The sequence below is a fragment of the Leptonychotes weddellii genome, chromosome 5, assembly GCF_054177405.1.
Source record: "Leptonychotes weddellii isolate Sample4059 chromosome 5, ASM5417740v2, whole genome shotgun sequence".
NCBI classification, from domain to species: Eukaryota; Metazoa; Chordata; class Mammalia; order Carnivora; family Phocidae; genus Leptonychotes; species Leptonychotes weddellii.
The window spans coordinates 98,111,702-98,123,890 of NC_138373.1; the positions used below are offsets into that span (position 1 = coordinate 98,111,702).

A 12,189-nucleotide genomic window follows, 5' to 3' on the forward strand; every position below is an offset into this window, starting at 1 on the left:
GTTAAATCTGTGTGCTTAATTCATCAAGAAAGGATTCAGAAAGAAAAGAAAAAGTAAGTAGTCTAGAAGTATAATTAAATCATGGATAGTCAGGCCAAAAAGCAAAAGGGGTTTCTGCCAAATTATAGAAGTTTGCCACAGCTACCATAATAAGGTACCACAAACTGGTGGCTTAAGCAACAGAGATTTATTGTCTCACAATTTTGGAGGCAAATCTTCCAAAATCAAGGTGTCGGAGGGTTGGTTCCTTCTGAGGGCTGTGAAGGACAATTTGTTCCATGCCCCTTGCCTGGCTTCTGGTGTTTTGCTGGAAATCTCTGGTGTTCCTCAGCTTGTAGCTGCATCACCCCAATCTCTGCCTTCATGCTCACATGACATTTTCCCCTTGTGTCTATGTCTACATGTTCCCACTTTATAAGGACAGCTGTCATACTGGAGCACAGTCCCACCCTTTTCCACCAGTATGACTTCATCTTAACTAATTATACTTGTAACATTTCCATTTCCAAATAAGGTCACTTTCTGAGGTACTGTGGATTAGAACTTCAACATATGAATTTTTGAGAGACACAATGCAATCCATAATACAGATGAACCATCCTGAGGAAAGGAAATGATTAAGAGAGCTAAAGGTGACCTGCTAAGGATAAATGGATGCATAACTATGTAGGGCCAGGCAACAGAGAGCCTTGGAACCTTAACCTTAGCAAAGGAACTTGCTGTGTCGGACAACAGGAAGGCACTATGCGCTCTCAAATAGAAGGAATGGTGTTTTGTCAACATTGTCTGGAGAACGGGTCCTCGTGGGTAGGAAGGGATGAGACACTGAAGACAGAATAACTAAGATGAACGTGACATGAAGTAAAAACTATCCGACAGCAGCAGTCAGAATGAAAGAGATTAAATGAATCCAAGAGAAAGTGGTCTATCAATAAAAGATTATTCCTTTAGGGAGTTCAGATTATACCAAACAATTTCCTGTATTTTTGTTAATTTGAAGAAATGCCTTACAAACTGATTTCAGGGTTCACTAGTATCAACTACCAATTTCAGTAATTATATGTGATATGCAATTATATGAATGACTCACACAGAATTATTTTCCTATTCTTGGTGTAACACCAAAGGCTTGGAGAGCAATAACGCCAATTATTTTAAGGGGTTTGGGAATCAGGAAGAAGCTTCCTCAACATAATGCACTATTGGATTGCAGTATATCCCTGGCAACAATTATGCACTGAAGAGAAAAAGTTAGCAAAAGGATAACTTTTGAAGACACTCTCTGAAATGGAATGCCACGGTGGTCCTAACATAGTAATGAATAGTGGGATGTCAAGAAAGAAGATATAGTCACAACATCAAAAGCTCCTACAATTTTCATTTTAGAGTGAAGACACGTAGCAAAGAACCATTCTGAAAAACATGATGGCCAACCTGATTTTTGACAACTCTTATAGACTATATGTCCTAACAAGAGACCAAATGAAGGGGAAGTACTAAAATTTCACTAAGAATCTATAGGGAATGAGGGACAGTGAATGGATGGAGATGAATATATAATTTTGGAAATAAATACAGTAAACATACAATTCACAAGAAATACAAAGTAGGCCAATATACTTCCAAATATTCAGATCCTTTGTATCTAAAAGGTGAATAAAACATCCAATCATAAAATCTTAATATTAAACCATGTTTATAAATATCTAAAGAATTGCAAAACTCATTCGTGAATGAGAAGTTATCATCTACGTGGCTGAGATACCAGAGGAGGGGAGAGACAGAACTTAAAAGGAAAAAAGAAGGTGGGGAAGAAAAATCCTTCCTTAGCCCCACTTTCCTTAAGCTACTGCTCTCTCTTCCTCCTTCCCTTCATAGGCATACATCTGGAAGGAGTTCTGTCCCTTCATCAGATCCATTTTTTCCCATGACGCAATATTCAATGTGCTCCCAACTGGCTTTTGTCATCACCTTTGTACCCAACTTGCCATTGCTGATGCCCTCAGTGTCTTCCATAAAGTTCCATGCAAAGGACATCTTTCAGTCTTCCTCTTTCTTGCTAAGAAGCATTCCCCTTTCTTCTTGAAATTGTCTCTTTCTCTTGATTTCTGTGAGACTGCCTTCTTTTCTTTCCTCCTACATTTCAGCCACAGCTTTGCTGTCTCCATCACATATCTTTTCTATAAAATGCTCAAACCCTAGAGTTTTCAAGCCTCTCTAGGTAATTCCTTCCAGTTCTTCAACTACCATTTATATGCTAAATGATCCCAAATTTTATGTACAACTTAAACTTCTCTGAATTCCACATCCATGTATATTCAACTGACTACTCAACTGTGATGTCCCATAGGTACCCCAACCCAACATGATGATCTTCCCACCCAATCTGTTTCCTAAGAGAGTGGCACCGACATCTGCCTATTGCTCAGGCCAGAAACCTGAGTATCAACCTTGGAAACCTCTCTCCTCATCATCTCCTATCACCAATTAATCAGCAGGACTGGTTTTACCTCACAAATGCTCTCAAATGCATCCACATCTCCATCTCCACTTTCAGTGTAAGCTACTACTGTCTCCCATGTGGTTTCCCACATCCAGTTTTACCTTCCATTCAGCCTGAAGCTGAAGTGATTTATTTAGAACACAAATGTGATCATGGCACTCCTCTGCTTAAAGCTTCCATCGCCTACCCCCTTGTTCTTAGCATGAAACCCTTACTTAGACCTTACTGTGCCCTTCAAGGTCCTGCTGCCCTTCATCCATCCATCAGGCACCTCTCTCTTTGCTCTGCACCTTCTATCCATTCTTACAAAGTGTTTCTCTCCACCTGGAGGCCTGGAGGCATGGTGAGTCCTCTACTAGGAAATTCCCTTCTTTCCCATCTTTACCTCTATGCCTAGCTGATGTTTACTTAATCTTCAGATTTCCAAAGAAACCTCTATTTTCTTCAAGCACTACCACCCATACAGATCAGCCCCTGTTAACCTATTTCTCTTCAGGTCACTTGCCACACGTGCAATTAAATGCTCTTTGGTGTAATGACCTGTTTGTTATCTTTCTTGCCTGAGACACAATATCAGTCATGTATATATCTTATTTACTGCTTCACCTCTAGTGTAGCCTTAAACAAAGTAGGCATTTAATAAATGTTTGCCAAATGAATAAATGAACTCCAACATTTACCAGTGCTATTTTAACCCTTATCAAGTAAACTGTGGTAAAAATCAATAGTCGCAATTACAGTCATATCATTAAAACAACCCCACAGATTCAGTAAACAAAATTTGCATCACTTACAAATTATCACTTGCTTATTTTTGTATATGATCACAGGTCTAATTTTTTCAAGGACCAGAACTCATAAGACCAGCTGACAGATAACATGTACAATTGCATAATTTTTTAACAATGTTGCTTCTACGAAGTCAAACATCCTTAGAGTTAACAACAACAATAACAGAATGAAAAGGAAAACCAAATTTGATCAGAATACTGGAAAAAAAAAACTCTTAACATGAGTAACAAAAGATATAATACTAGAAGTCCTCATTATGAAAAATACAAGATCTCAATAATAAACCAACCAGTTTTTCCATCATTTTCTTAACTTGAAGATTTTATCTTTAAATGACAAGGAAATAACATGAAGAAGAAATTTACAAACCATATTTCAGTATGATCCATTCAGAATGGAAAGCAGCTGCCAATTTGTGCTACATATTTATAAGTGAAAACAGTGATACAAACCTATTTTTAATAGGTTGCATTGAAAAGTTATTTAATCTAAATCTCTGGTCTCTTTTCTTGAATTCTTTCCTGTCTCAATAAATAGCAACACCATCCATGTGTTGCTCCAAACTTCAAAACTTAATCCCCTTGCCCTTGATCCCTCTTCAATTCTCCTCCACAGTAAACTATCTGCAAGTTATTTGCTCTATTTTCGAAAAATACCAAGAATATGCTCCTTCCTCTTCACCTCCCTTATCATATCCTGGGTCCAGATCACCAACATCTTTGCCTAGACTACTGCAATAGCCCTCCAACTGGTCTTCCTATGTATGCTTCTGTTCTTCCCACCATATTTAACCCCATAATCTAAATTTAGTTAATCTAAGGCATGGCACCCATAGCTATCCTTTTCAATACAAGTGTTATCACTCCCCTAAAATCCTTATGAGCCTCTCTACATCACCTGGCCCTTACTTAATTCTTTAATTGCATCTTAACTGATTCATCTGCTGTATCACTTTATCCTTTCTTTCAGTTTCTAGAACATCCAAGATAGTTCCCACTTAGGGTCTTTCTACTTGCTATTGCTTCTGGTTGGAATGCTCTGTTCCAGATCCTTCTGTGGTGTTTCCTGATCATCAAGTCTCATGTCAACTGTCAACCTTCCCCCCTTAAGCCCCATAGATTTTCCCTGACCATCTCATCTAAATTAATCCCCAATCAATCTCTATCACATCATCCTGTTTCATTTTCTTCCTATTATATATTACTACCTGAAACTGCCTTCTCTATTTCTATGGTTACCCACTGTCTAAAAAATTTGACCTGTGATCATATACAAAAATAAGCAACTGTCTTCCCCTTAGAACGTGAGCTCCTGAGCACAGAAACCTATTCACCATTCACTATCCAGTACCCAGAAAAGTGCTTGGTACACAATAGGTGCTTACTAAATACTTATCACATGAGTGAATATACTTAACAACAACCAAAGAAGCAGCTCCGAATATAAATAATGACCATAAAATTAAGATTCAAAAAGAGGTATCGCATGAATTTATATCATGTAGGTTTCATATTACACACTTAGACGATATCAGTGGAGCTTATTACATGTTAGAGATCTCAACTATCATCATGAAAAATACATTATAAGTAAGTTTAAATCCATTTGTTATATAAAGCCTTTCAAAATGAGGAATTTTAAATAAATCTGCATTATAAATGGGGAAGGAAAGGCATGTCTTTCCTTCAGCAAAAAATATAATGGTCTCTTTAGGACTGAATCAGAAGCATTTGATGAAATACTTTGGAAAAAAGGGTCAACTTTTAAAAATAAATGCTGACTTTTATGGCAGAATAAAATCTACTGAAAGCTAAGAGTAACAATAGAAATTGGTTTCCCAAGGGCCAATAAATCATCATGTAGCTAAACAGAGGCTGACAAATTTATAACTTGGAGGTTTTTTGTCTCCAAGGACCAATGGCACATTCTCGACACTTAAGAAAGGTAAGTCTAGAACCCTCCAGATGTCCAAACACCACTGTGTCAGTGTTCTTACTTGCAAGACCCACTAGCTAGTCACATAATTAATGAGAATCATTCAAATCTGTGCCTCTGGGAAATAATAAATTACTAGATCTCATGGACTTCCAGGGTCTTCATGAACAGTATTTGTGAATGTCAAGGGCCCCCTCACAGTATTTGGACTGTTTCCATGAGAGGATAAACTACCTTGGATATTAGTTAAGATTCTAAAAAATAACTAGAAACCATTTACTCCACTGGAGCTATTTACTAAATACCACAAAGCATGAATGCAACCACTGAGATTACTTACAGCAGCAAACAAAAATAGCGGTGGGTACTTTGTCTTCCTGTTAATTGATTACTTTTGTTAGACAACATTGTCTGGAAAAATCTGACTACAATTCTAACTGCAAGCCACAGTAATCATGTCAATATGTGAACTATCTGAATATCTAATTATGAAAAAAAGAAGGCAATTTCACAGTGGAAGTATTATTTTAATTCAAGAAACCAGCAATATTAACTCATTAGTCTGACATATAGCAGATAGCTAAAAAACTTTAATTTGAAAGATAATTATTTTTAGCTGATTAATATGCTTCAAATTAAATTCACTGCTTTTAATGGGCCCATCAACTTGACAACCTGGGAAATTAATAAATTTTGCATGCAGTAATCCTAAGAAATTTATACAGCTGAGCTACACATCATTACAAGGATTACCTTCACAGTAGGCATTGTCCTCTCGAAGAGCCCTAAAACCATCTCGACAGCTACAAACAGCCCTGTCATTCAGATTTCTGCAGACAGAATTCTCCATGCAGTTATGTCTTTCAGAACAAAAGTCATAACCTACAAGAAAAAAGAAACTTATTAAGGTAAATGAAACTATGATTGATTTAATCTTGCCAACTAAATACTCTTTGATTTAGAAGGTATTTTTCCCTAAATTATTTTTAATTTTTTATTGTTATGTTAATCACCATACATTACATCATCAGTTTTTGATCCAATGCTAGAGAACCACATGCTATGTGTACTAAAAGTGGTTCTTCATGTTTAACTCAGTTGTTTCCTACTTCAAGTTAATTCTGTCTTCTTTGTTTCCGACTTTATGTTTTCTAGTCCCTGATATTTGAATTATAGTCCTCCAAATATCTGAAACAAAGATTCTTGAGTCCAAACGGAGATTTACAATATAAAAGATAACCCAGTGAGAAGGTAATATGAGAACTAGAGGTTGAACATTATCAATACCTATGGATAGTACAGACCAGGTCAGATGAAATATGGACATTGCATATTTAAGAAATAAAAGAGCCTGACATCCTTAAAAAAAACTATAAATGTGCTAACAAATGAAAATTACATCACTATAATCTAATTGTCTCTGGAAACCTGCATAGCATTAGATGTCCACTCAAAAGAAGGGAAAAAATTATGAATTACACAGATTTCAGATTCCAGAAGCTTTATGAGAGGATGGAAAAGTGGAACATTTTATGAACAGTGGTGCCAGTCATGTGTAATTCCTCAGGATCTCTTCTGCCTGTGTGAATCCCTTGTTCAAAGATCATCTAAAATGCTGAAATGAAAAGCTTAAACACTGGAATCCATATTGAATGGAAATTGCATGATTATATATCATTCAAACAATTTTCAAATTGCCTGATGCATAAGTTATCTGTCTAGTTTTACATCACCTAATGAATTATAATTTCAGTCCATGTGTAAAAGAAAAGAGGACTAGAGAAATGTATTTCATGTCGCTCAGAATAAACTCATCTGCCTATAGCCAAGGAAAGACTTTCACTTGAGCAAATCATGAAGATGGAAGTTCTAAATTGGCCCATCTTACTTGTAAGCAAATTACTGGAGAACGCTGTGATTTAGTGGAAGGGTAGACTGAACTATACCGCGACTAGCAGGCATGCTCTTACAGCATGATGGTTGGTGTCCATTCTGATTGGCTGGTGCCCATAATGACTCTTTTGAATATCACCCCAGAGCTAAAGCATATGTCCCATGAAGTGCAACTACCATGGATAGTAAAAAGTGGTGTGGACAACTTAATAAGCCTTAAGAAGGATGATGTTCTCAAAATTCTGTGATGGCCTTAAATAGGGCAAGAAAAAATAAAATGAATTATGACATCTACAGAAATAAAATAGAACAGAGGTGTATATGAAGGACAGAACAATATATAGTCAATAACAGCATTTAAGTCACTTGATGACTATGTTTTCTTAACACGATTCTTCACAATCTACTTTCTCACGTGGAAGGCCAAACAAGTAAAAGGTTCATTCTTAAGAAGAGGAAAAGTTAAAAATATTTTCTCCTAGAGTCCTTTCCTTCCTTTCTTCTTCAAGTAGCTAAATTGAGACCATATTTCTTAAAATGTATCCTATTGTCTTTTTACAATGTCTGAGAAGAAAGCATTTCAGCGAAAAAGTCATCTTCATTTTCTACCCAATAGCTCAGCACCTCACCAACCTATATGAAAAGTCTCCAAAAAAAAAATTTCACATTTATTCGAAAACTGAACGAAGTTACTATAAAAACTGGCCCACTCCTTTAAGATATACACAGAATCAAGAGATCACGTTCTAACATACCGCTAAATCTCTGTATAATTGCACCTGCAATGTTTCAAACAACTCCTAGAGAGCTGTGACTAAGGCCAGGTACTGTCCTGAGGCATTTTTATTTTTCTTTCCTAAGTTTTTATTTTTCAAAACTTTCAATTTGTCACTTCGCTGCATTTTCTCTTTTCTCATTTTTCAGACTTCACCCAATCTATGCTATCAAAGTCAATGGTATACAGTCCACTTTTATTACGGTCCCTTTCCAGTTCTGCCTAAGTAATGCTCAGACCTCTTATCTCAGGATCGAATATCACACACACATTCACCATACAGCGCTAATTGCTGTGAGAATTTTCCCGCTGTAAGATAACAATGTGATCCCACTTTGACTGTTTTAGGTTCAGCAAGGGAGTGTTTTACTTTTTATCAGATGGGTTTTTTTTTTTAAATTGACCCAGAGACTTGAAAGCTAAATATTTTGTCAATCAAATTCTAATTTACACTAAACAATGTCAGATAGCTATTTTGATTTATTTTCTCAACAAATAAGTTAACTCTATTCATTGTTTTACTGCTTAGATACAAAATGCCAGTGTCAAAAGACTATTGACAGGTAGAAAATTCTAACTCAATTAAAGTGGGTTGTTTCCAACCTATAGGTAATAACTTCAAAAACTCAGAGTATGAGTTGGATATCCCTATTACCTTCATACTTGCATCTCTAGTCAGAGGTGCTTGGCTTTTGAAGTTGAAAGACCTGGATTTACATTCAATCTCTATTACTTACTGGCCGTGTAAATTACTAGTTGTGTAAGTTAATTAACCTTTCTAAACCTTAAGGTTTTCTCACCTGTAAGAGTAAGATAATATCTAGCTCACCAAAATGTAAAGTTCTAATCAGATCATCTATGTAAAAGCATAATTGTATAGGATTTGTTAATAATTAAAGCAATTAGAGTATTACGAATAAGCCTAAACCAAATATGCTGAGGCATCTATCACAGAAGAAAATTCAAGTATTTATTATAGACGGATGGATCTAATCCAATCTAATACAATCTAGCCTTTGTTTCCCACTTTGGATTTTAACTGCAAGGATACCAAGTTTTCTATTCCTTTTATAAGTTTTGCAAATTTACATGAAGTTGTGTGTCTTGTTAAGTATAGCTCTTTCCATAAAATATTAATATGTATATCTCTACAAGTAGGTAAGTAGAAAAGGTGGATACAACAGATTATGAGTAAAAACAATATACATAAAGGTTATACATAATCATCAGGAGAAAAGGGGCACCTGGGTGGCTCAGTCGGTTAAGCGGCCAACTCTTGATTTTGGCTCAGGTCATGATCTCAGGGTCATGAGATCAAGCCCCACATGGGGCTTCGCACTCAGCATGGGGTCTGCTCCCTCTTCCTCTGCTCCTCCCCCCACTCATGCTCTCTCCTTTCTCTCTCTCTCTCTCCTCGCATAAATAAATAAATAAAATCTTTAAAAAAAAATCAGGAGAAGGAGAATAAATAACTTTGAGGTGAATATTTGTTGGTTTTTGTCCACAAGCATCTATTCTTCCTTTTTCTGGGGGAAAAAAAAACAACCTAGTCATACTTTGGATGAACCAGTTCCGGTGGGGATGAAGCCCCACCGGAAAATCAATGCATCCCACTAGCCTAGACACAATAATTTTTTCAGGTCTGGGTATCTGATCCAGTTCGGGCCAATGAAGATGATTAAAATTCAATTATGGGACTTTTGTTTAACTCCTGAGGACACTGAACATTTTTTCTTCATCTACTTGAGTATCATAATGATGCGAGCATAAGAATGTCAGAGGTCTAGCTGAAAACACATAGAGTCTGAAAATAAAGCCACTTCTGAGGAGGCAAACTGAGATCCATCGAGGCCAAGGGGCAGGATTTGATAGCTGTATAAAGCTGCTTATGGGAGGCTTATGTTCCATTTTTTGCTTATATCAGTTGGATTGGGTGTTTTATTACTTGCACCTAAAAGAATACTAACTTATTTAGGTATTATTTGCAGGATGATGGATAATCCTGATTTTTCCCAAATGGTTCATGTGCATGGATGTATATTTTTTTAAAAAGTACTAATTGCGATGGAATTCTTTTAATGTGTATTAAAAAATAGATGAATCTAACAAATAATGCCATTATTTTGTGGCTAGCATTATTTGGAACGAAACTAAATTTTTAAAAAATGAGCGACTAACAGTGATATAAAAATTAAATAATGTTATTAGTGATACATAAATAACAAAAATCGTGAAGGTATAATTGAATAAGGTGGGAAACTATGGATTATCCAGAAGTTGAGAGAAGACTATACCCACTGAACCTTCTACATATAGATGTCGCTACTACTTATAATTATAGGCCCGGATGAAGTAAGTGCTAAATTAAAGTGGGGCATCCAGTGAATAGGACTTACTGGTATTATAAACAGAGAAAGGAGTTGCCGAGGGATGAGGAGAAGGGAAGGGCTACAAATATGAAAACTCTATCACATCCTTTCTGTATCTTTCTAAGTCAGAGTCCTCACTGTATCACTGAGTGTCTGTCATGTTGTAATTTGTTACAAGCTTCCTTGAAGGGGCTCTCAAACATGAACAAAGTGAAAAGAACATTCCTGCTACACAGCTTCCGGGCTACTATGACACAGGATGGGCAGCTGCAGAGTACCTAGAAAACAGTCTTGGTAGGATTAGATTTGGAGCCAAGAGATTTGGGGCCTTATTTCGGTGCACAGCTTTGCTTCTAGCACTGGCCAAGGCCTCCAGTGGAAAGGTCAACACTTTCTTCTCATGCTCTGTCCTCAGGGAATATTTAATAACTGTTTTTGAAGAACTTACTTTTTCAGATGTGAACACAGCATCCTGAGCACTAGGCAGACAGGCCTGGAAACTAGAGGCCAATTATATTACAAATGCATTTGTCACAACATATGTGTAGGTGTTAACTCAAAATTTAAGCCTCCAGAACTTGACTCTTTTTAGTTTAAGCACCAGAGAATGCCAGGAAACTCATTTGTTTATCCTATATACTTGAAATCAGAAATAAAGCAATCTTTATTATAAATGGTGCTAATTGTTTCAAGATGAACCAACTTGTTCAATTTCAGTTCCAGTACTGTCTAAGCTAGTACTTCTCAATCCTGGCTGTGTAAAAAAATTTATCAGAGAGTTTTTTATTTGTTCATTTTGTTTTTTAATGGTGATACCATGGCTCCATCTCCTAGCAATTAGATCAGAATCTCAGGGGGAGGGGGTGTAGGTCACAGTATATTTCAGCACTGTATTCTGAGTGTGCTGCGTAAACACATTAATTCTTAAAACTACAAACAATTTAAATATAATACAATTTTTGTAGCTAGTTTTTCCATTTCTTAACTTACTTTTTAAAAATATATCAAGGCTCTTTTAAAAATAAATGGATGTAATCAAGGCTTCTCTTGATATCTGAAAGGCCCTCTCTCAGCTATTTAAATCTTGTCCTAGCCAACCTTGTCTCCTTTCTGTGCTGTTCACCTTGCTAATCTCTAAGGAGCTCCTGGACCCTTCCAGGCCATTAAAGATGGCCACAAATTTTCAACACTTCTACCATGGTGGGGTCTATTCCTCCCATTCCTCTTGAATCTGGGCTTGCTTATAACTCTTTTGACCAGAGGAATCTTGGAAAAGTGAGGCTGTGTCAGTTCCAGACCTGGTCTTTAAGAGCCCCAAACCACCATTTAAGAAGTGTGATCACCATCTTCATGGGACAGGTCACAGGGAGAAGTCTTGAGATTCTGTGCAGAGGGAGAGAGTTTCAGATATACTCCGTCTTCCTGTCACCCCCACTGAGATGCCTAGCATATAGTGAGGCCATCTGGTGCCTTCTCGCCCAGTCCAGCTGAGTAACTCCACTTACCACCGTGTGGAGCAGAAGAATCACCTAAATTCCTGACACACAATATTGCAATATATAATGAAATTGCTGTTTTAAAACAGAGTGTAAAGCCTAAACCCAGCAGGAGAAGAGAAATAATAAAGATCAGAGCAGAAATCAATGAAATAGAAACCAAAAGAATAATAGAACAGATCAATGAAACTAGGAGCTGGTTCTTTGAAAGAATTAATAAGATTGATAAACCCCTGGCCAGACTTATCAAAAAGAAAAGAGAAAGGACCCAAACAAATAAAATCACGAATGAAAGAGGAGAGATCACAGCCAACACCAAAGAAATACAAACAATTATAAGAACATATTATGAGCAACTATATGCCAGCAAATTAGATAATCTGGAAGAAATGGATGCATATCTAGAGATGTATAAACTACAAAAAC

At 36.6% G+C, this 12,189-nt stretch overlaps 1 protein-coding gene across 5 annotated transcripts in view; it reads right to left on the minus strand.

The window, feature by feature from the left end:
* NELL2 (neural EGFL like 2) overlaps nt 1-12,189 on the minus strand; it is a 305,243-nt gene that overhangs the window by 165,872 nt on the left and 127,182 nt on the right. For all 5 annotated transcript variants that reach the window (XM_081821534.1, XM_081821531.1, XM_081821532.1 and 2 more), the window contains one exon: nt 5,984-6,112. In XM_081821534.1, the coding sequence (XP_081677660.1) occupies nt 5,984-6,112 (129 nt within the window). The remainder of the gene's footprint in view (nt 1-5,983; nt 6,113-12,189) is intronic.